The sequence below is a fragment of the Tauraco erythrolophus genome, chromosome 1 (assembly GCF_009769465.1).
Source record: "Tauraco erythrolophus isolate bTauEry1 chromosome 1, bTauEry1.pri, whole genome shotgun sequence".
In the NCBI taxonomy this organism is placed as follows: domain Eukaryota; kingdom Metazoa; phylum Chordata; class Aves; order Musophagiformes; family Musophagidae; genus Tauraco; species Tauraco erythrolophus.
In genome coordinates, this window is record NC_141465.1 from 16,883,090 (window position 1) to 16,907,750 (window position 24,661).

Sequence of the window (24,661 nt, forward strand, 5' to 3'; positions counted from 1 at the left end):
TTGAGACAGAGTCTTTTAAAAATAGACACCCAGAAGACATCAAATCATATGCTCTTTGCAGTGTTTTAACATTCCCTTCATCCCACTCTTCTGACCTGTGGGGATGTCAAGAAGCACTGTGTTTTTCTGCTTGAGTGTTGAGTGTGTCAATTTGAGAGATTTTTCTGTCTGCCTAATTATACTTGTCCAGTTAGAGGTGCAGTTTCAGAATCACCCTAATGAGGTCTAAGCTGTTGCTGCTGCTAAAAGAACCTGTCCTCTCTGCAGAATGCACGCTTGGCTTTGTGTTTCTTTTAAGCTCCCTTGAGCAGTGTGGTGAGCAGGATCAGTTTCTTTCCTGTTTGCAGGGTTAGCCATCACTGATGGCTTCCACAATCCAGCTCACTGTGAAGATCTAAAAAGCACCTATCCCAGCTAGGGAAGAAAAGCATAGTGGAATGAGCCTTTCAGGGGCGTTTGTTGACACTGCCTTGAGCCAGCGGTAGTACCTCACCCCTAGACTGCCCCAGGCGAGTAAGATGAGTTTTTTCCAACTTACTTTAAGACCTGCTGATGCCAATGTTTGTCTGGTCAGCATACTTGCATGGTTCTGGGTGTATAGATTCTGTACATCCTGCGAAGTAGATGTTAAAGAGCTTGGGTCTGTAGTGATATGTAGAGGCATATGATAGAAGGTGTCTGTCAAGTGGCTCGGGTCAGAGTTTAACTGGCATTCATATTTGGAGCTGTAGTTGTCACCACAGAGTAACCCAGATTGAATGGCTTGAGTGAGTGACTCTTAACAGTGCCATCACCTCCCTTCACTCCTTCAGATGTCAGTTGAGCGATGGACAATGAGAGAATGGGTCCCTCCAGAAAACAGTGTCATACCCCTGTCTAAATCCACGGTGTGACTGTGTATCATACACTACTAGTTAATAACAGGCCCAAGACCAACCTGTGTTAGTTCAGGTGATGTTCTCTCTGCCAGGTGGCATTGGTAGCTGTTACGTAGCCTCTCCAGAGGAGCTGAGTGTGGCTGCATGGTGATGGGCTGCTGAATTTTGTCCCTTCTTCGCCTTCCTGTCCAGGATTTGGTATCTTCTCTTATCTGTGTCTACAACTGTGCTCAGACACCAGTGATGAAACAGTACCATGGTAACAGGAAGAATCTGTTTTTCAGTGTGTACAGAAGACTATGTGGGGGGAAAACAAAGAAATCCCCACCTCTGAGGCCAGCTTGATGGTGTCCCCAGCCCCAGTTCGTTGTGGTTCTGCTGGGAGGAAACACATAGCTTAGGCTGCATTACCTTGACCTCATCTGCTTTTCTGTTCACTACAGCCTGTGGGTCCAACCTTGCACTTTGTGCAGCACTCTGCTAAGTTTGGCAGCAGCATGAAAGCATGCTTGTCGTGGGCATACTTTGTTCTGCCTCATGCTGTTTGGCGCAGCTTGTATGTATTTCTTTTCCTGGGTAATGTGTACGGAGGCAACGTTCCCACTATTGGAGCGATTCCAGGTTACCTACCCATTTTCCTTCCTTCCTTCCTTCCTTCCTTCCTTCCTTCCTTCCTTCCTTCCTTCCTTCCTTCCTTCCTTCCTTCCTTCCTTCCTTCCTTCCTTCCTTCCTTCCTTCCTTCCTTCCTTCCTTCCGTCCTTCCTTCCTTCCTTCCGTCCTTCCTTCCGTCCTTCCTTCCGTCCTTCCTTCCTTCCGTCCTTCCTTTTCCTATACCTCTCCCATTGATGGCTAAAGAAGGAAGCAGCCAGTGGTGAAAATACAATTTCTTAATATTGTGGCATCTTCTGGGACATTTTTTATTCCATCTCACTGCTCTGGTACGTATTAGTGACTTGCAGGGAGACAGTGAGTACAAATGTAGATCGGAGTGATTCCACAGTCCTAGGGGACATGTGGTAAAAGGGTTTTGTTTGCTGTTTTGCTGTTCGTTGCTTTTTGGGTGGAACTCAGATTCCCTGTTAGAGCCGCTGGAGCAGCAGAGGGATAGTGTCTGCAAGAGACACTGCGATTCCCACAGTATGTTGCTGTTTGCTCCCTGATGGCAGTGGCCTTTCAAATATAATTTACATTGCTTATTTTGGGGCTGCTGTATGATTTAAGCATAGATTAGAATACCGAATAGAGCAGAGGTTCTACCCACTCCTGTTACCAGTGGGGGAAGACACAAAAATCAGAACAGAAAAGGAAATAGGAAAATATCCCTTCTAGTGGTTTCATATTAATGCCAAGATGGAAGGTGTGTTTAGGTTAGAGAAAGGTACTGCTGGACAGGGCAGTTTAATATCACATAGAAATCTCGAAAGGTCTGAGAAGCAAAAATGGTAGATAGCTAATAGCATCAATAAATTAATGGAAATTTGCTTAGCTAAAAGTGGAGGATCTTGCTTTTATACAGTGAATTGCAGCATTAAAAATTGGTCAAAATCTGATTTATCACAACTTGGAGCAAAATCCAGAACCTGAGCAAATTACACCATTTCTTTTTTCTTATGGAAGCAATCAAGGAGACTTCCAGTCAGGCTGGGTCATGATGGGATTGCATGTTGAATTTTGTCCCCTGTATGTGTCAGTTGACACACAGAGAGGCTGGAGAACTCTAGGTAGCGTAGAATCCCATGTGCTGTCTTCGTTTCAGGCCTCTTTCAGAAAAGCATATAAACATTTATTTATATGTGTTCGTGCTCAACAAAGTGGATAGGATTTATAAAGCATACCTGATGTTAAGCGTGTGCTTATGTGCTTTGCTGAAAAGACCATTCAGGAGGTTTTGCTTACTAGGGGACTTTAACCCTCTCTAGCGAAATCAGTGCAGGCAAGGGAAGAAGAATCGCAACCTTTGTGCCTCAGAAACACAGAAGGAGACTGGTTGGTGGTGAACCTCCTGTAGAGTAAGAAGAGAATTTAAATTAAAAAGTACTATTTTTGGTGGCATTTGGAATCTCCAAAGGGGGTCTAGCATGCTGGCAACTATATAAACTCTGCTTCTGCTGTAGCAGGACTAGACTAGTACAGAGCTTAGCAATTCCGCAACAGGAGTCAAGTGATGCTCTCTGCACTCATGTGTTTTACTAGAAACGTAGAACCTTTGCTGACTTTACAGCTGGGCTAGTGAATCCGGTTGCAACTTTGTACATTTTTAGTTTTTAGACCTAACGTGATCAAGTCGAAAAGGCTGAATCCTAAATTTAAAAAAGTCTGTGTTTCTAGCTTAGTAGCTAGCAGCTGAGTGTCCTGCTTCTTGAAACACAGACAGTACTATTAGTGAAATTGTTATTGGTAGCACCTGTGCGCTGCTTTTTATCTGAGAATGTCAGTGGGCTTCAGTAGAGTCATTTGTTGCAGCCTTTGTTGAAGGGAACAGCAAGTATACCAGTGCAGTGGATGCATGGTGCCTGGAGTAACCTTTGAGTCAGAAGTACAGGACAGTGTCAGTAGATACCCCACTGTACCTACTGACCAGGAGGGTCAGTAGATATCCTCCCGAAGCAGATACTTCAGGAGACCTGGCTCACATCAGGAAGCGGTCCAGCTTAATTGCGTGGGGTTGCGTATAACCCAGTAAGCCTTTATGAGAGCTGGAATTTACTAACGAGGTATAGGGTCCTGTGAAAGCAGCTGTACTGCTCCCTTCTGAAGCTAGAACAGCTATAGGGCAATGGCTGTAGGTATAGCTAGGCACTGCGGGCTACCCTGAAATGCGTAGGTCCGTGCAAGCTCGGCAATGTTTGCATTACGAGATTTTTACATAGCTTAGACATGCTTCACAAAACAGTGGCTTCATTTCCAAGGATGTGTCAAGTTCCTGAAATAGGCAGGAAAGTGATCTGCTAATCCCAGTTGTTGGTTTGATACTTTGGTTAGTTATGCTCGTGCTTTGCTAGACAGCCATTCCCTGCTTTTTTTTTTCCATCCAATTTGGCAGCTAATACTACATAAATGATACATTAGTGAAATATTATTTTATAATCAATCTTTTAGAAGCTTCAGCTTCTACCGTGGTTATGCTTTAAATAACAACAATTAGCACTTGAGTTTTTTGTTAATTTCTGAAGTCATCTAGCACTTAACATTGGTAAACCGACATCTTTGGTAGCTTGTATTGCCAGCCAATATTGATGTAGGCTAAACCCAAAATTTATCAAGTCTAACACCCCTAGGTAGGAAAGAATGTAGACACATATACACACAGCATATTGCACAGTAATTAATGTACTAATAGAGACATGCGTTGGCTTCCAGAGAGGATAAATCTCTACTGGGACGTGTGTGTATGGTGTGCAATGCTAATAAGACAGTTCTTACTCAGCAAAGTGACTCAATAGCTGGTATAAATATAGCCAGGTTTGGAGACTTTTGTGTGCCAGGAGAGACTGTATTATAAAAGTTGATGTGGTTTCAGAGACGGAAAAGTTCTTGGCAAAATTTACCCTTACAAGATGATGGTTTTAGGATTTCGCTGTTCCGCTGAAAAGCTGCCAGTAGCATCCGAGCCAGTACTTGGTCACAGCAGTTGGCAGAGATGTCAGTGCTATTGGCCATGTGTTGGGGATGAGAGGGCCAGATCTCACTTGGGGAAGCGTCTGTGAGCAACTTCACGGCGAGGGCTCTCCGGCCTTGAGCTGCACCTTCGTGACTGAAGGCGAGTAGTGCTAGCAGGCAAAGGAAGTGATCGGCATGGGAGCCCTCCACTTAAAAATCCAGGAAAGGCTTAATGCCAAGACGGCTGCTGGTGTCTGCCCGCCCCGAAAGTGCTCGCCCTGTCCTCATTAGGTGCTGCTGCTCTGCCTCGGACCACCATACTGCCACCCTTGTAATCTGGGTCCAGTCCCCCTTGTCCTAGTCTGGGCTACTAGTTATTTATTTCGTGCCATTTGCCAGTGCTATTTGTTGCCGAGGGTTTTTTACCCCTCTTTTCCTCCTTATTTGCCAGCGACAGCAACACGCTGCTCACAAAGAAGACTGGTGTGATTAAAAGACCTCCGTTACTAAGGTAGCCATGGCAACAGCCTCCTTGGAGGTCTTTGTTGCCTGCTAAAACTTTGATCTCCAAGAAGGGCTGCTGCTGTTTCTCCCTCCAATTGAAGAGAAAGAGGGAAGAAAGGATGAAGTTTACTCTGAGCAGAGGGAGCATGGAGGAACTCATTGCAGAGTCATACTCTCCCAATAAATCTCGCAGCAGCTTCTTTGGAAGAGTATCTGATTTACAAGGGCCACACTTCTCCTGTCCTTTCCAGCCTCCTCTCAGGGCAGTGTCCTGTGCCAGGAGCCTCTTGCTGTGGCATGGCTTGGCAAATTTTTCCACTACTGAGGAAGTAGTTCCCTCTGTAGCTGCTGCTGCCTCCCATGATCTCACTGCTGCCTCCCATGATCTCACTGCTGCCTCCCATGATCTCACTGCTGCATGTAGGGCTGCAGAGGCAGCCCCCAACAGGGAAACAAATTCAATAGTTATTCCCATATTTACCCAATATTTATCACATTTACGCAATTGCCAGTATTTACCCAGCTCCCCTGTTTACCCAATTGCCATGTTCCAGACTGCACCTGCACCTACTTTATTCATGTCATCATTTCTTTTCAGCTGCACCACTTACCCTAATTATTTTTGTGTCTCTTCTCTGCAGACTCTCTGCTAATAGGCTGCTTGACTCCAGGTCCTCCCTGATCTGCTGCTATTTGCTCTCCAGATTTGTCACCCACCCTCCTCCTGCCTATTAAGTCCTGTCCTCGCTTGCCTCTCCTGTGTCTCTGCACCTTCCGGACCTGCTCTGCTCCCCCTCAGCTTTTCCCTCTCCCATGCCTCCTCCTCACCCTCTCCCGCTGTGCTCTGCCAGTGCAGACTGGGGGCTTGCAGGCTCCTGTACACTTGGGGGCTGGCTGGGGCTGGGGGTGTGTGGGGTGCCCAGTGAGAGGCTTCTGTGGGCAGGTAAAGCCCCGCAGCAGCACAGTGGGAATAGAGACAGGAGCGTGTCCCAGATCTGTGCTGGAACAAGGACGAGCTGCTAGCTCCAACAGAGCTGCCTGGGACAACCCTGGTAAACGGGGCCATCATCTGTTCCCTCTTTCCCCTGGTGGGATCTGCTGGGGCTTGGTGGCGAGAGCTCATACAGAGGACACGTAGCCCTTGCTGGGGTGCGGAGCTGTGACTGGGCAGCTGTGCCCGACCATGTCTCAGTGCCTCTTGTCCTCTTTCGCAGGCGGGCAGAGCCACCTTGCAGGGGTGGTGTGGCCAGATGGTTTCTTAGCAGTACCTTTCAATAAATTGTTTTCTCCCACCAGTTGCTTTGTAGCCCCAGCCCTCTGCTTTCACGTTTCCTTAAAAAAAAACAAACCCAAAAACAAAAGGAGAGACCCGACGTGAGCTTAATGCCCACAGAAGGAGCAGCCTGGGCACAGAGAGCCAGGAAGTTGGTGCCCACGATTGCCATGGCCTCCTCCTGGCTGGCGTTTCAGCCGCAGGTCCAAAGAGTGCCCTTACTCGCCGAAACCTTGCCCTCTCTGCCCGTGCTGGCCCCGTCTCCCCTCCGCCAGCTACCGCCCGGCTTTGGGGTGCACCCGTTCCGCGGGGCAGGCAAAGCAGGGGCAGCGGTGGCCCCTGCCCCGCGAGCCGCCCTGTCCCCGGGCGGGCGGGCTGCCGGCTGCTGTTGCTCCACTTGTTGCTGGCGGGGCGGGAGGAGGCCACTGCCGGGAGCCTCCCGTCGCCGTGGCAACCGCGGGGCAGCCCCGGCCTGTTGGCTTCACCCGCCCAGGGAGAAGCGCATGGTGGGGGGAAGGGTTATCGGTGAATTAATTGGGCCCCGGACGGGGAGGGGGGAGTTCCGGAGCGCACGGTAAGCTGCCGGGGGCACGGCAGCGCCGGGGCGGGCTTTGTGCTTGCTGGGCTGCTCAAGGCGGCAGAGTTCGGGCGGAGCCGTGGTGGGGTTCGCTGCTGCCTCGGCCCCCCCGGGCTCTGTGCATCCCCCGGCGGTGGCGCGGGGGCCCCCGGGGCTGTGCGAGCCCCGCCGGAGGGCAAGGGGGAGCACATTCCCCAAGCAGACACTCAGCAGAGCCGGTTGAGGCGGCACAAGCAGGCAAACGCTTGGCTGCTGGTAGATAGCAGAGAGGAACTGCTTTGGTTGTCTTTGTAACGAGTTACCAAGTTCTGGAGCACTGTTGTTTTTCAGGAATGCTTCTTGCTCGTTGAACATGTGGTTCCTCCTGGAGATCTGGAGGCACCGTAAGACCCAGCACGAGCAGGGATTGAGGCTCTTTGGTTAATTTCAAAATAAAGCAGGACTCGTGAGATGGAGCTGCTCTTTATGTGTGTCACTCCCTTACCTCTGGTACTGCAAATCCTAGCCCTAAATTAGCTCCATACTTCCAGCTGTTAGTCCATTGGTGTCTGCTCTCAGACTAGGGCTGTGCATGAGCTTGTGTGGAGAAAATAACACATGGGAGGCAAGCTGCGTGCTCATGTCTGCCCATATGTTCCACGTGCATATGGTTTATGTGTACATTGTTCACACATACACAGAGGCCTGTGCAAGAATTGCATATTTTTTTTGTGCATGCTGGGAAAATAAGGAATGTATTTAACATGCATGTGGAATGTAATGTAAGTCTAGCATACTGTAACACAAGGCATACATGTGTTGCATGTGTTTGGAGCCTACTCGTGGCACCCGAGACTTAAGCCACACATATGTTGTGTACATGGCTATATCTTGTGAGCAGAAAGCATACATGAGCACTTTCCCATAACAAGCTCGCTGTGAGCAGTCTGGACACTTGATCCTTCCAGAAAATGGACTGCAAAGAATGTCATGAAACTCTCTGTATGTGTACATGAAAATGTTGCAGTAGACTGATGGCAAGAGTCCTCCTTCAAAGTAGTAAATTATCTGAAGGATCAGCAATGTATCTTTTGCCAAGGCTTCAGGAGCATCTCATCGTGATGGTGTTAACTGTGAGTACTAAACAGCTTTGATGAGTTGCAATGGGTTGCAAAGCACTGCCTGTGTTCACAGTGTTTATTATGGCTCCAGCGGGCATCCTTGTGGATTTTTGATCTCTACAGAACCTCTGCTGAAGCACTGAGAAATAAAAACGAACAGTGGGAATTTGATTATAACATGCTTCAGGGACAGACTAGAGGCCAAGGAACTTGGGATCCACTTCATCATTGTGTCTGAGTGCTACCTAGTGCAGGACCTGAAGGGCATGTGGGGAGGTTAAAGGTAGCTTTCTACCACTTTTGCACTGGCTTACCCTTAGCTGCTTCTGTTATGTTATATCCACAATGTATGTCTCTTCAGAGTGCAGCTCTCCTGCCTTATGCATGTCTTACAGAAAACCGAGCATGATCCTGGTGCTATATGAAAGCATACGCAGCAGCACAGCTGCACATGGAGCTGCTCTGCTGATGCACAGATGTGTGCGTAAATTACAGCTGAACACTGTGCAGGATGTTTGCTGGGTATTAGAAATGTCCCAGTTATTCAGCGCCCAAACAAATAGGCACCAGGCAGCCTTTGGGCATGGATTTTGTTTGTATTCAGTTACAAATTAGCAGTTTACTATCTTGCTTGCTTGCCTTTTTTTTTTATCTTTTTTTTTTTTTTTGGCAAAGTGATTCCACAAATTTTTACATGAATCCTCTCGTGGTTGGCTTGCTTCACTTCAGAGTTGGCCTTACATCACAAAAACTCACCAAGTTGCTCGTGCGTCTTGAAATAAGTAGCACATACTTCAAGACTCCTTTCTTGGAGCTGTCTCTGCAGTTGCAGAGCCCCACATGGACAGCAGAGCCCCACATGGACAGCACCACCCACGGGTGTTGGATGCGTGTGGTCGAGTTGTCAAGGGCCTTGGGTTAAAGATGTTTCCCATCCATCCAAACTACATCAGTACATTTTTAAAGTAAACTAAATCCTACTGTTTGAGGGCTGTGCATTTCCAGGAGCTTTTTGCATGTGTAGAGCGTAACTCCAGAAAAGATGTTACCATGTAACCACACTTAAGGAGACCTCTCTCTTCTTGTCATTTTGTGCCTAGATGGAGAAGCTCTGTTCCAGATTCTTTCCCTCCAGCTCTGCTGATAAAGATAAAATGCAAGGACACAGAAATGGCAGAAGTGCAGAGGCAGACACGAGGCATCGAGTAGGATGACATCTATGGTTGATAGGAATTCACTTAACAGAGAGCAAGTGGGCTGATGAGGAAGGGGACCAGAGGCTAAGGCAGGGGCTGGGGAGTGTGTTTTTCTTGCAGTAACCTCTCTCCTTGTTCTCCTCCTTCTGTCTTTTCTAGGCAGGACAGGGCTGCTTGCTGATCTCTTGCCCAGTTTTGCTGTGGAGATTATGCCAGGTATTCAGTCATTTCACCCTTCAATCACCCAGTCCTCTGTCATCTTGTCTGTTTATCCTTCCACAGCATCTTTATGTGGTGTACGTTTCACTCTTACGTGTGTTTTATCTGGGGATAAAAAGGGAAAAGCCTGTTGCTTACTGGGAAAATGTTTTGAGTTGAGATCTGAGAGAGCTGATGCTGGGACTTGGGGGAGGAATAGCCATGCTGGGAGCCAGTGTACAGAGACGGTTGATGTCATGCCAGGATCAGTGTGAGAGCAGAAATGCTGGTGCTGTTCAGGGGAGGTTTTATATCAAGCTCTCTGCTCTCCCCCTGCTAGCACAAAGGTAATACCACTCCAGCCTGCGAGACCTCGGCAGCCCCGTGTGCCCATATGGCTTTGTACGTCAGCTGCTCTTGTGCATTAGTAACTTCTGCTCCCAGACCCTGTCCTGTGGGTACCATTGTAGCTATCACCACAGATGGTAGCACAGGAGGTGCTAGAAATAGAGCACTGGTTAGCAACCCATCAGTGACACAGCCCCTCTTGTGCTGGATGGCCAGGGCATTATCTAGGTAACACCAGGTGGTTGGACCAGACATGAAAGCTCTCTGCCCGTGATAAGTCCCCTGCTAGTCAAACTAACGAGAACCACCAGTTCTGGCACTCCTTGCAGAGGAAACAGAGACTGTGCAACACATTGTCCCTGAAAGGGAAAAGCTGTGAGAACATTTAGCCCTTGAGTCATCTGATCATCCCCTGACAGTGCCCAAGGAGTGTTTTTTCACACATTTGTGCAAAAATGCAACTCCACGTAACGGTGTGAAGCTGTTTTCAAGCCTGTTCCAGAGATGCAAAAAGAGAGAAGGCAGACACTCCTCCACCTCCAGTGTAACCCAGAGCTCCCTGAAAGTTCAGCATGGCAGGAGAGGGATTGTTTTTTTCAGCACGGGCAGAAGTTGATTCTCTGTTGCCTAATGCTTTTTCCCCCCTGCTATTTACAATTTTATTGAATGGGTATAAAATTCTTGTGTGTTGGTCAGGTAGCTTTCTGGTACCCTCAGTGCACGGGTATAAACAAGAAGAAAGTGTAAAAGGCAGCGGCAAACCACGTTTCAGCTGTTAGCATTGCCTGTTACCTGAATAACAATACAGTACCTGTGTACTGTTCACTGATAGCTCTGGAGATCTGACACCTGAGCTTTATTGCATAGCTGTGGCTGGCCGCTTCTGTCATGCGATACATTTCACCTCCTTCTCTGTCTCGATGGTGGTCACAGAGAACAAGATGAAAACATGACAAAAGAAAAAGCTGCTGACCTGTTGCCCTGCTCGGATAGGCGTAGATTAGGAAGTACAGGATTGGGAAGGATAGTCTGGCTCGCTATCTTGCTTGCTATCCCAAGCACCGTGTAATTTCATCCTTTCCATAAGTTTAGCAATCTTAAGAGTAGTCTGGGGTTTGCCTTTCTCTTTCCCGTTGGATCACTTTCTTTGATGTGCATCTTCTAGCTTCCATCTACATAACTCATAGCCTACTTATGCCTGTTTATGTACGACCTTTAACTATAATACCTGCTTTTCCTCCTAGCATTCATCCTCCTAGCTTATTTACAGGCAGCAACTACATCTGCTCTCAGCCTTCTTTTTGATAGATTGACACATTGAGCTTCAGCTCTCCTGCTGCGAGGCAGGCTCTCGAGTCTCTTCGTCCCCTCAAATCCCAGCTTTGCATCCGCTCCGACCTGAATTTATCCGCTCTTGTACAAAGATGACTAGCGCTGTATAACATCAGTAACTTCAGATGAAGTTACATGGAGGCCTTGTATGATGGCATTAACATTTCCTTAACACTACTGGAAGTTCTTCCTCTACTGGGCATGGGATTACATTTGCCATTTTTGTGGCTGTAGTGGATACATTGTTAAAGTTGTCCTATGATGGAATAGTATACTGGATCATTTATCTTTTTTTTTTTCATTTGTTTTCAACTAGTGAAGTCCTGTTCAGAACAGAAATTGTTCTGAATCCTTGAACGTGTGATCTTGAAAGTATTGCTGCATACCTCGAAACTCATTGTATTCCTGCATTTCATGTTTGTTGTTGTAGGCCCAAGGACAGCTGGCCCTCTCTATAGCATAACCCAGTCATTGTCTTTAGTGACAATACTTCCTTACCTCTTACCCTCAAGATACATTAACACATTCTTATTTTCTGTGTAAAGGTCATTCATGAAAATATTACATGGTTCCTAGGACTGGCACTTGAGGTACCGTATCAGTAATCTCCTGTCAGCTCTTACTTTTCCATTCATAAATGCTTCCCTCCAGCCACTTTCTTATTCATTAGCTGAATTTTTCTCAGCATATAGTAACTTCACAAAAAAAATATTCCACAAGGACCAAAATTGTCTGCAAATTTAAATGAAATTCATCTGTTTCAGCCAAAAAAGAAATAAAATATTCAAAAAATATAAAACATTTCACTTGACACTTCTGAAATGAAGTGTTTTGATTTGTAGGTGCCAGATCTTTCACTGACGTTTTTTAGAGGAAATTGTAAGTTCTAGATTAAAAATGGCATTAAAAAAAGGGAATTGTTTGTAGAAGAGTTAAGGAAAACTCCAACAAAGCCAAGAATTTTACTTTTGTTCAAACAAAATGCTGTGGATGAATCGAAAATGACACTTCTTATTTTTGCATTTTATTAAGAACTAGAAAAAAATTCGATTTGGTTGTTCCAACCTGAACATTTTTCCTTGACTTTTCAGCTTAGCGATGCAGGTGAGAGGTGAACTATTTTTCCAGTGGGATTCTGTACTCAGATTGGAATCCCTGTACCAATATTTCATCATCTTAAATAATAACATACCAGGAGACCCCCTTAGTGAATGCTAGTCTTCTATTTGGAAACAGTGGTCTGTTGCTTTTCTTTCCTCTGCCAAGCAGCCCCATCACTTCTTGATTTGTTTTCCTTCCATCTTTGTGTGGTCGTTGAATAACCACCTGGATATATGTAGAGTCTTTCCCCACAGATTTTCCCTCACCAGCAGCCTGACTTCTGGATAGGTTGGTGCATCTGATGTAAAACCAATTCCAGGCCTCCTGTACATTGAAAGTCTTGAAATTCCTTGGTCTGGTCACTGACCATTCCCTTAATCCGGGGAATTGCCACGTGGCAGTAGGTGCAGCCTTGTGCACGCAATCACCTGCAAAATGCCAAGTGGCCAGAGACAGAGCTGGGAGCTGCCCAGGCCGGCACAGGCTGAGCACCTGCTCCCACCGTGGCTGCTGCCGCTGCAGATTGCCCAGCAGGGAAATTTGAGAAACCTTTTCTTACTCCCCTTCCCGTTCAAACCCCATCCTGGTTTTTGTGGACCAGCTCTTCTGTGCTTTCACTTGGAGGGCGTTTTCCAGCCCTTCCCTTTCAGGGCCTGGCAGACATCATCTGAGGCTTCAGCGAGGGGGGAAAAAAAACAAGTGGTAGGTTTCCTGGCTGGCTGCAGCGCCTGAATAGGATGTTCGTTCCGCACATTCAAAAGAATAATTGCATGCGTGGGCCTAGTTGTGAAGGGGCAGGCCTGGCTCATTTACTGGGCTATTTATAGCGTGCTTTTCACCCTCGTTTGTCCCGTTAAAACTAGGATACAGCTAGGGAACAAACACACAAGCAGGGCACGAACATGGCTGGAAAGAATGAGTCTTTGATGAGATCCAAATACTAATGGGGTACGTCCTGCGGCATTCATACAGGTCTGCCGTGGGGCAAAGGGTTTCTGTACTGGGGAACCAGAGCTCCTGCCTCCATGCTGCTCACCTCTCAGCCGGCCAGAGACGTCACAAGAAGGGACCACGTTTCTTCTATAGCTCCATTTCTCACTGTCGTGTGCCATTTCTGCTTCGACACAGAGGGGGATGTAGTCCTAGACCAGCAGGAAGTCCGCTTCTATTATTCACCTATCTGTTTTGCCCCTGGGCTCTCCCTTGGGAGGATGTTGCTGATGTTCCCTTTCACAGCAATGTGCAATCCTGTAAGTATCTCTCTTTCTCCTGTTGTTTTTCAGAGTGGGTCTTTGTGGGCCTGGTGATCCTGGGAGCATTCCTGTTCTTCCTCCTGGTGGGGATCTGCTGGTGCCAGTGCTGCCCACACAGCTGCTGCTGTTACGTCCGCTGCCCCTGCTGTCCTGAATCCTGTTGCTGTCCCCGGGCACGTGAGTGATCCTGTCCAAGCCTAATGCAAATCTTCTGCTGCACCACTTGTGCTCCCTGGCAGAACAGGAGGAGAATCTGCCAATATTGCTTCCTTTGCCCTGAGCACTTTGCTTGACTGAAGAACTGGTTCTTGGGGAGTGAAGCATCTGACCTATTGCTCAATGGTTGAGTGCTCAAAGTTAATTACAAATGTAATTCCCTGAGCCCTCCCTGCCTTGACAGCTGTGCCTGCTTCTCCAAAGTGTCATGCTCCCCTTCCAAAGTTGTTGTGTCAGTGAATGTTGCAGGTCAGAGCTAAGAGCATCCTGGGAGGTTTCTTCCCAGCGATGCAAAGCAGTTGCCCTCTACAGCAGTGCAAAATCCTTACAACCAAACAAGATTCCTGATCAGGCTCAGGCAGGTCTGTCAAGTTTCATGACCCTTATCCCTGCTGCTTGAGTCATCAGTTTTGTTGAAAGCTGAACTGGCACTAAATCATGGCAGGGATAATGCCAGCTGTAACACCCTGAATGTCTTTCAGTTGCTATGAATCTTGCAGTGCCCATCTAACCTGCTGTGTTTATTTTTTAAACACCCCTTGGTGCCCCTTGAGGCTTAGAGAAATTCAGATTGGTCCTTGCCGTTTAGTTTGTCCCGTGGTCTCCTGATGGGTTGTCGCCAGTGTTGGTGGCGTGCAGGTTTTGGCCACGTGCCGTGTGGGTCTATGGGAGGCTGGTGTGATGCTGACTGCTGTTCTTTTTCTTTTTCAGTGTATGTAGCAGGCAAGGCAGCAAAAGCTGGGTACCCTCCTGCAGTCTCTTCCATGCCAGGTCCATACTACATCCCCAGTGTTCCTGTAGCTGGTGTCCCATCTCCTGCTGTGCTGATGGATAAGTCGCACCCTCCTCCCTTAGCCCCAAGTGACTCCAGCGGAGGAAGCCAAAATGGTAATTTGCAGTGCCAGGCACAGCATTCGGTCCTCTTACTGGGAGTGTGACTGGGAAAGGGAGGAATGATTGTGGCTGAAAGAGTGGTATGTGAACAGAAGAAACATAGAGAAACTAACTGTGTTTTAATCCTAGCTGTGACAACATTTGCATCCTTCAGGGCCACATGGTCCAACTTTTCTAGTGCCATCAGCACAGTGTAAGTTTGTGGGTGCTTAATTAGGTCAGCAAGGAATGAGAGGCCAGGTTCATGGCTGTCACCCCACTCATTGCTGCTGCAAATGTTTACTTGTGGGGGACAAAAGGATGAAGATAATTTCAGGGAAGCAGAGGCAGTGGCCGTTTTCCCCTTAGAGCTGATGCCTTACAAGCTGCTCTCTGTTGGTAAACTGGTCTTCCTTTCTTCTGTAGGGCACTGCTTGCCCTCTGGCAGCAGTTGTTGCTGGGCTGTGTTTTACTGTCCTCATGGCATTTTGGGTGCAGGGACATGCTTGCTTAGCTTTTCTGCCCAAGAGCATTTGGGGCTGGACCCCCTCCCCTATCTTACAGAAGTCAATAGGTCACTTGTTTAGTTCAGCCTTTGCATCTGTGAAATGTGAGTGATAAAAGACTTCTAACTAGAAAGGAGTTGTGGATCAATGTCAGAGTATCAGTATGATGACTCAGTCTTGGGGAGGGTCACTTCTCCCGCTGCAAAGGAAGCTGCCATCAAGGAAAAAGAGGGTAGATATTTAGCCTCATACTAGCATTTCGGGATCAGAGTCCATGTCTAAATTCAAACATGCTGCAGCAGAAGTGACTCTCAGCAATTTAGAGTCACCATACTGACACAGTATGTTTACCCTTGATCCAGCCACACGTCTGATTTCAAAGTACAATGCTAATTATCAATTGTTAAATTTACTCATGACTGTGTTGGTATGACACTTCTGAAAAGACAAGATTAAGTAGCATAATCAAATAAATAAGCTTTTGGAACAACCCTATGCATCCTTCCACTGCTCTAGTCAGTATATTAACCTTTCTGGAATTCCAAAAAATGTTTTCCTTCAACAATCATACTTTTTTTTTTTCCCTTCACTGAAATCAAAATAGAGCTCTGGAATGGAACGTTTTGAAATAGGAAATAAATCAATCAGTGATCCAAAGCAAAACGTATCCAATTCAAAAACCTTGTCAGGAAATGATGAATGACAGCCCAGTGCGTAATTTTTTTCTTCTGTGAAAAATGTCGCTGCACGTAGAGCGTGGTGTTGGCCATGGGAACTGCAGGGATATTTTTAAGAGTCAGATCACAGCCCCAGTCTCGTCTCTGCTGTCCGTTACTAGCAGAGCACAAACGCAGAATGAAAAACTGGATGCGTTTGGTAAACAAATGGAACGGCTCTTAGCATCCCTTGTTCATTACACAGAAAGATGCATTTATTATGTAATCCAAATAGCTGGCTGGATGTAATCCCTCAACTCAGAACTTGACAGGAAATAATATGTATTGCAAATAAAACCATTATTACAGAATTTTAACTGTTGCAGCAAGACAACAGAGGTTTTTAAGCTTTTTTATTTTTTAATTAATATATTTTGCAATAACATGGACAAACCCTTAGTCTGGATCATGCACCTGTTGTTCAAGGTGTTCCTTGAACTGTGGAGTTAAGGAAGGGTGATACCTTGCACTCTGTTCCTTTTCCCTTAAGGTTCTCCACAATCCCAGAATATTCCCTAATTAGAAGCTGTAGAAGAGAAAGCCTTATGTAGCTGTTCCAAGCTACTTATTTGCTGGTTGGCCAGACAGCAAGCTAAATAAAACAGGTAATGGTTGAGTTTATAATAAAGGCCTTTTCTCAGAAGGAGCACTAATTATGGTCTCTGTGTCCTTTCCGCAGCCAGCGTAGGTCTGATCTGAAACTTGATATCTTTGAGACTTCAACCTTTCTGTCAATTTTATTTAAAAAAAGTGGGATCAGAAGTGCTGAGGGACAGAGACTGGAGGATTCTGTAATTCTGGCTGCCAGGCTTAAAAGGACAGCCTCTGCCCTGGATCGGTCTCTGCTTACAAATGACCCCTGTGAGGTGATCTAGTGAGCAAATTCAGGCATGAGGATACTTAGAAAATTTGTCTAGGGTTATATAAAAGCCATGTGAGAAATCTCCAGTGAAGCCTAGGAACTCCATCCTGAACTTAGGACTGAAAAGGGGCAAACCCAAACTTTCAGCTCTCTTATTTAGAAGAGTGTTGACAACATGTAAATTAGGATGTATACCCTTTCTATTTTAAATGCAGTGGTTACCTGGAGACTCTTGCATAGATTCCTTAAACCTTGCACACAGGGAAGCTTTTGATCTGAGAGCTGGACTCCACACCTTTAATATGGAAAGTGTATAAGGATGAGACATCATTTACTTTCTAACCACACTTGTCTGAAAAAAATAGTAGTGCTGTCCATTCTGGGGAGGAAAACAGCTTACAGTTTTGGCTGACTTGTTTCCACCCACAGAGGAATAAAAAACGTGTCCACAGTTAAACACAATTAAACATTAGGAATTCTATGAACTGTTTAGGAGAAGAAAATATGGTCTAATAGGGAAGAATGTTCCTTTCCCTTTGACTTCAGTGAATGGTTCTGGACAAGTGGTTAATGTCTCTTCATCTTCATTCCATTATAATTAAGATGAACCTAAAAATATTCAGACCTTATTAAAAGATTGTGGCAATTACAGATGAAGAAGAGTGTGAGGAGGAAGCAATATTGTCTTTGGTTCTCACACAGAGGAATAATAAAGAGGTTTAATAAGTTGAACATTCAATATCATTGCAAGAAGTGTTTAATAAATAAACAGAGAAAATATGCTTTATCTGTAATGGGAAATACTTTTTATGAGCTCTTTACGGTCATCCTGGCAGATTTAATTCCAAAGTTAATTTCTAGATGCTTACAGAATTAACCAAGAAATTAATTTTCCTTTTGATACACAGCTTCAATAGCAAGTCGAGCATGAAGCTAGCATGAAGCCTAGCTAATTCTCCATCAGTTCCAGGAGATATAGATGTTGCCCAAATAGATATTTGGCACAGCCTCAGTGCGAGTAGTGGCTCTGGGTAGACTGGAGTCTAGAAACTGCCTGTTCAGGTTCCACAAAGGTTATTAGTAGGTCAGAGTCATTTCCAGCTGATGGTTGTTTGCGGGCCTGTGTATAAATGAGGTGGTAGCTTAACTGAGCTCCTAGTAGACGCATTAGAAGAAACAATAGCGAGGGGCTTTTTTCCTGGCAAGGTACCAGACAAGAGGTCAGTCGTGATGGTGAGGTGGAGAACTCCCCTTGCTGTTGCTCATGCAGTGCAGCAGGAGTCATTGCTTCTGAGGCCAGTCAGTCCAGACCCTCTTTATAGCAGCAGCCTCACTTAAAGAGACGTAATGGTCTTCTGCTTTGGAAGGCAGAGACAGGGTTCCTTGTGTTCTGTAAATCAGCGTGTGCATTTGCCGTCCTTGTGCACACATTCATGGGGATAATAAAACACAGCGAAACTCCAGACTGCTATCAGATGAGCTATCCGGAGGCACATTGAAAGCAGGACCCTGGTAGACCCATACTATGTTTTAACATCTAATACCTTTCCCAAGTGCAGATACACAAGGTAATATTTCAAGATATAGTTACTTACCTTACATGTGCACTGTAAAAACCCACAGTAAAGCACTTTTCCTCCTGAAGCAATTTGTGGGATTATTACAGGAATCATTCTACCCATTTCTATGGCACAGCCGTTTTTGAAGCAGAGCATGATTATTTAATAGTGCATAGACGCAGCACAGCAGTCTGGGACAGAAGGTGCCTAAGAATACCTCTGCCAAGTCCTTGTTCAGCCCACACAGTGCATACTATGCAACGTACTACCAAACCCATATGTTAGTAGCTCGATGTATCAGAGTGTGGGATAAAACCAGAAAGAACAGGTTGGCTTAAACCACTGTCCAAGTATTTAAATTGTGCCACAAGAGGAGTGCTCATGCAGCACTGCGGTATTCACACAAAGGAACATATGAACCCCATGCAAGGCAGACAGGTTCCATTTTGTAGTGCTAAGTGACTTGTCCTCACAGCAGTTCTCTAATGAGGCTGGATTTAAGGGTTGTAGTCCTTTTTTGTACTTAGACCTGTGCTTCTGTTGATCTTGAAATATCCCCAGGCTGAGATCTTTCTTAATAATCTGCCATAAAAAAGCGTTATTTCCTTCAAAGTCCTGATAGGTGGAATTCTCTGCTTGCCGACTGTAGACCTTCCTTGAGGTAGTCAGGCTGTTCATAGGGTTAGAGGTAAAGTGTGCATGGAGCCAGCCTGCCAGAGTTAGAGCTGCTGTGGCTCCAGGTGTGTGGTGGCTTCTTTTCTACGCACAGTAATGTGAAAAAGCCAAAAAAGCTGTCCAGGCTTCCTCTGCAAATGAAGTAATCCCAGGAGTCAAGCACTTAATGTATATGTAAGACATACCTATTCTGTAAAATAAAGCATGTAAAGAATGCCAGAGCAGGCAGTTTCACAGTTACCCAGTGACCTGATGGGCCCCATCATTTGATTCGGTATACATCTCCAAGCAGTGTGATGTGCTGTGTGGGAGTTGCTGTGTTTCCTTCTGTATTCTCTGGAGCTTCTCCTACCACATGCTATTCAACCTGTGTGAGCAGAATTCATAGGGATGGGAGGGTGAAGTGGTCCTGCAGAGTGACAGCTCCCAGATGCTCAGCCACTCACTTCCCCTGCAGACTGGGAGCTTACAGCCTCTGCTGCATAGAGAAAGCCTGATCTTCTGGGTCTGCTTCTCTCATACCAGGATGAGTCCTTTCTGTAGTGCTGAGAAAGGGGAAATGAGTGCTGCTTTTCTCTCTGCCATCCTCTGTGGGAGGTGGAATCACTCTGGCAATGACACCACTTGATGCATTTGGTTGTACAGATTGGGCATTTCCAAACCATTTTTGCTGTTACTGCAAACTTTATAAATGATGCAGCTGCTCACAACTTCACATCCCGCATTATAGACAAATTTCTTCTGAAGAAAGGACTGACTCACTGTTTTGGAAGACACAGCCTACCTACCTGCAGATGTGAGCTCAACTATAGAAGCAACATTGTCAGAAAGTCTCCTTGGGTTTAAATGTGTTTTCATCTAATGCTTTTCTTTTCTCCCTAGCAGTGCGCAAAGGGTACAGGATCCAGACTGACAAGGAAAGGGACTCCATGAAGGTGCTGTACTACGTTGAGAAAGAACTGGCTCAGTTTGACCCAGCTAGGAGAATGCGAGAACGATGTGAGGAACAAGCATGGTTTGATTTTTTTTTTTTCCACTGACCTGAAAAAAACTCGGCAGATTCATAGTTAAAAGTTTCCTGGCTTTGCCTTAGAGCCAGCCTCTAGGGTATGATGTCCAGGATATGGTACTTGGGCCATAAAGTCTAGATTTTAGGCATCTACAGGTATGTTCTGATTTTAAAGATCTGCTGCTTACCTAATCATCTTTGCTTAGAACAAACAAGGTGTGGGAGACTCAAATGCTCATGAAAATTGTCCACTTGGATAATTAAACTTTTGGATCATCAGTATCTGAAAAGCCAAGTCCATACTCCTGTCTTCTACAGCCTGTGGTGTGATAATAGCTGGGATGTTGTCCTCACAATTTCTGTATAACTTACAGTGTGGTGCCTGTAAATTCCCAGCGTGGCGAAATAGGAGAGGGATGATTTTACTGAAAGCATGTTTTGTGGGCTGCAATGACCACAGTGTGGTTTGAAGGATGCAGAAAGGTAGTTTGGAGCGGCCGTTGCCCTGAAGAAAGAGCAGGAACTGTAAGAAAGATTCAAGAAACTGGAGGCTTGTCAGGTTTTGTGATCCTGGTCAACATAAGATCAGAAGTGGTACACGTGTCAGTGTGGACAGTTTGGCAGTCAGCTGCAGATGAAGGGGAGGAGGGCGGTGAATACGGACATGATGCAAACTCAGAACTGAGTTTCTGTGTGCAGCTCCTCACCGTCTTCCAGCAGCCTCTTGCAAGCTGCATTTCCCTAAGTAAAGGCTGAGGGTGCACTTAACAGGTGTCAGAATACAAGTGGCATGTTTCTGCACTGGGAGCCAGCGGTGCAGTGACAGGACGAGGTGCGTGCATGAGGAGGGGATTTAGAGTGAGATGATGAGTGCTGCCCTTTGTCCTCTAGCTGTTATGTGGGGAGGACAGCAGCAGGCTGGGGACTCTGTTTCTCCAGGCAGCGTCCAATTCGCGCAGAGCTAACCCTCATTAGACACTGGTTGAGGCTCATTTAAAACAGACGCGTGAGATGCTGCAAATCAATGAAGGTAAGGGTTTTAGGGAATGACACTACATCAAAGCTCTGTACAGATTAGGCATAACTAACAAATTATATGTACTTCTAAAACAGTCATTGCTGAGCACACTTTCTTCTCCACCCACAAGATTTACTATAAAAAGACCTCTTCAGATTGGTGTGTCAGGCCTCCAGATGTCAGTGTGCTTGATGGGGTAGAGACTGACAGTGATTCAGACAGTCTTTTGCTTTTTTCTTAATCTTTTTTTGAGGAGGTTGTTTTTGTTTTAGCTGGGCAATTAAGGCCAAATCCAGAGCCAGCCAGCCTGTCTCACACTAGGAAAGGTGGAGGTGGCACAACTGCTGTGATGATGTTCCATAAAGTGCAGTGCCCACCTCGCGAGGGCAGAGAGCTCACTTGTGTTACCGAAGCAGGGCTGAGGGGGGATTTCTGCATGAGGGCTGAACTCAGTTAACTGGACATAGGCGTCTGATGCCGTTTGCAGTACCCTTAGAATATTCCAGCTGACTGCCAGCTACCAGTTCAGAAGACCTGTAGGTCTAACAGCAGCACTATGCCCAAACTGAGCCCCAGGAGTTTTGGGCAGGTTCAGTCAAGGGTTTGGAGAAGGGCCTGGGATTCCATTTTGACTTTTTTCTATAGGGAGGGCAGCTCAGCTTCGTTCTGAAAAAGCTGCAGCTGGGCTCACTGAAGCCTTTGTGTCCTCTCCTCCCCTCCCTTCTCACACATGCTATCTGGTGATGCCTGTCTCCTTTTTTTTCCCCGCAATCTCCCCTGCAGATAACAACACCATCTCTGAACTCAGCTCTTTGCATGAGGAGGACTTGAACTTCCGTCAGCCCTACCGCCAGGTGCGAAGGAAGCCTCTGCCTCCTGCTGGGGACCTGGATGGTGATGCCGAATACTGGGCAGGAGTGATCGGCGGGGGCAGCACGTCAAGATCACAGGCTGTCTCTGACTACAGAGACGAGTGGGACAGTTTCCGGCACAGGTGAGGAGTGCCAGCTTGGGAGGCAGCTAGTATGTGGCAAAGTAGTAAAGAAAGGAGAAGGGATGGATGGACTGGTAGCTCTTCTCCATATCCTGCTGCTCTGGTTCTGCTTCGCAGGATAGTGGGGTTAGAGAGGAACATGAAATCTGGAGATGTCAGTAGATGAGGTCAGAATTAGTCCAATTTCCGCAAACCTGCTGAAGCCTACCCAGCCGGCCAAAGCTAGGTACCAGCCCCATTCCAGATGGGATGTAAAAGTGAGATCAATAGGAAACCAAACCACCCATTGCAAAGTTCTCTTTTGAGATTTGCACCTGATTGCTCTAGCACTTCCCAGTGCTGGTGCACTTTATTAGGAATCACACCTCGGTACTTTGGTGCAGCAAGACCTGTACTCCAGGCCTAAAGGGCTGGCACTCTGATGCCTAGAAGAGAGAGACCACATCCTTCCCTTTCATCGCAGCAGCCTGGTCTTCTGAAAGCAATGGCAGGGATTTCTTTCCCCCGTTAGTAGGCTGTTGTGCCAGCTCACTGCTTTAAACCTGCTTCAAAATTGCCCTACTGTGAGCTTCTGTAGCCAGGATCTTGGGTTTCCCAGCAGGACACACACCTACAAGCTTTGGGGCTAAGGAGAAGCAAGTCCAGCCCTGCATGCTGGAGGACAAGGGAGGTGCACTCTGGAGTTAGTCTCAGGTAACATTAGACATGTAGAGTTCCAGCTAGCTGCACTAAGCTGCCTTTACAGTCAGCAGAGAGAAGCAGGGATGTCTAGGATGTGATACATCTCTTCCTACAGAAGATGATGAAAACAGGTCAGATGATTCATGCCCCAAGAGTGCCTGTTTCCCTCCATTGTCTGTGAAGGCAGCCAAGGGGCTGAGCGCAGCTGAATCCTGTCCTCTAACACTACCTCTTCCCTCCTCCAGCCAGCAGAGATCCAAGTCCGAGATGTTGTCCCGCAAGAGTTTCTCTGTGGGAGTGCCGGCCGTCTCCATGGACGAGCTGGCAGCCTTTGCGGAGTCCTACAGCCAGCGGACCCGGCGGGCAGACAGCCAGGAAACTCGGCGTTTCGAGCGGTCAGAGTCGCACGGCGGCCGCAGTGGAGGGCTGCCCCACCAGGATAGCTCCATGGAGGAGTACTACAGCAAGCGTAGCAGAGGGAACCGAGAGCCGCTGACGGACTCGGATCGGGGCTGGTCATACAGCCCACCCCGGAGACGGGCCCACGAGGAGAAGCACCTGCCCAGGCTGGTGAGCCGGACGCCCGGAGGGAGCCAGAAATACGATCACTCCTACCTCAGCAGCGTCTTGGAGAGGAAATCCCGGAGCTACGATGAGAGTGATGACCACAATGAAACCCCTTCAAAGCTGAGCTCTCAGGCCAGTCAGAGAGGAGGGGGAACATACTACGCCTGGTCACCACCCTCTACCTATAAAGCCGAGAAGTCGCAGCAGCAGCCGCCGCAGCAGCCGCCGCCTCAGCAGGAGGAAGGGGAGGACACGCTGCCCCCGTACAGCGAGAGGGAGCTGAGCCGAGGCCCTTCCTACCGGGCCAGGGAGCAGCCCTACCTCAACGCGTCTGACAAGAAGAGGAAAAAGGACCCCAAGAAAACAGTGAGGCCATGTCTGGTGTTCCTGATCCAAATAGGCTGAGCGGGGAGCCACCGGGCAGGGGTTACTAACCAGAGTTTAGGGGCAGGGAGACTGTCCGGAAGGGTAGAGCCTGGAGTCTGAGTGTGAGGAACCCCAGATGAGGGGAGTCACTGTGGGAAGAGGGCAGTCACTGGGGGTCTTGGAGGCCAGAAGGGCAAATAGCTCCTAGACAGGACTCCATGATGGAGAGAAGGGACAGATATGCCTGGGATGGGGAGGTGAGGGATGTTTTTGGCATCTGTGGCCTGGTGATCCAGGGAACTCGGAGTTTATCTAGGGTTTAGGAGGATCGTGGTAGGAAAGGAACATATTCAGGGCTTACAGAAATTACAGGGCATTGCTTTGGCCTTGATCCTTGTTAAGGAAGGGTTGAGACGTTCTGTTCTTCGGGACTGGGACAGGGCTAGTAGCAAGGCATGGTGTAAGAGACCTCAGGTCTTTCTAAAAGGGGTGGGATGACAGACTCCTGTGGATGCATGCCTACAGACACGTGTATGGGCCATGCGTGCCAAAGGCATTCCTCACACGGGATACCAGCAAGTGTAAAACATCCTGCCACAGTCTGGTGGGGAGGACTGATGAGTGTATGGTTGGTGGGGAAGGGGAGCTGGCTGAAGTCTGTTCCATGGGGGAGACCTTGTTGCTAGAGCAGTTGTTGCTTGGCTGTTAGGCCAGAGCTTAAGTGGCATGTGGGAGCGGACATGGCTGTTGCAATTTGGTTGTGTCTCTGTCAAAGCTACATCTGTCTCTGTCTGTTCCATGAGTACTTTCCTGTTGACATTTCTCTTTCCTCTTTCCTCTCAGAATGATTTCCCAACAAGGATGTCCCTCGTGGTTTGAAGTTGTTGTGGACATGTCATGTTGATGGGCTGGATACCGTGAGGAGACTGCGGTGGAAAAGATGCAGAGCAACAAGCAAGACAGGCCTCCGTGAACTTTGGCAGCCACCAGCCGTGGACTCTTTGTTTCAATTTTTTGTTTCATCAGGGGAGCAGAGGCTTTCATAAGAGACATGCGCAGCTCTCCATCTCAGAGACAGTGAGAGTCTGCCACAAAAATGAGGCCAGGGCTCTCTTTGGCACCCTGCTTTCCAGTGCCCTCCATTCTGCATTGGAAGGCAGCCATGTCCCTACTGTCCCTGCAGCCCTCAACTACAAGCAAGGCTGCCTTTGTGCCTCTTGCCCTGTCTGATGTGCAGAGGCCTGTGTGCATACCTCGTG

The 24,661-nt window shown here is 47.2% G+C and overlaps 1 protein-coding gene across 1 annotated transcript in view; it reads left to right on the top strand.

Moving 5' to 3' along the window:
• ILDR2 (immunoglobulin like domain containing receptor 2) overlaps positions 1-24,281 on the top strand; it is a 35,615-nt gene extending 11,334 nt beyond the window's left edge. The window contains exons 4-10 of the mRNA XM_086630879.1: positions 9,288-9,344; positions 13,391-13,537; positions 14,288-14,464; positions 19,650-19,766; positions 21,578-21,788; positions 22,715-23,402; positions 24,246-24,281. Of these exons, the coding sequence (XP_086487005.1) occupies positions 9,288-9,344; positions 13,391-13,537; positions 14,288-14,464; positions 19,650-19,766; positions 21,578-21,788; positions 22,715-23,402; positions 24,246-24,281 (1,433 nt within the window). The remainder of the gene's footprint in view (positions 1-9,287; positions 9,345-13,390; positions 13,538-14,287; positions 14,465-19,649; positions 19,767-21,577; positions 21,789-22,714; positions 23,403-24,245) is intronic.
• Positions 24,282-24,661: the final 380 nt, after the last annotated feature.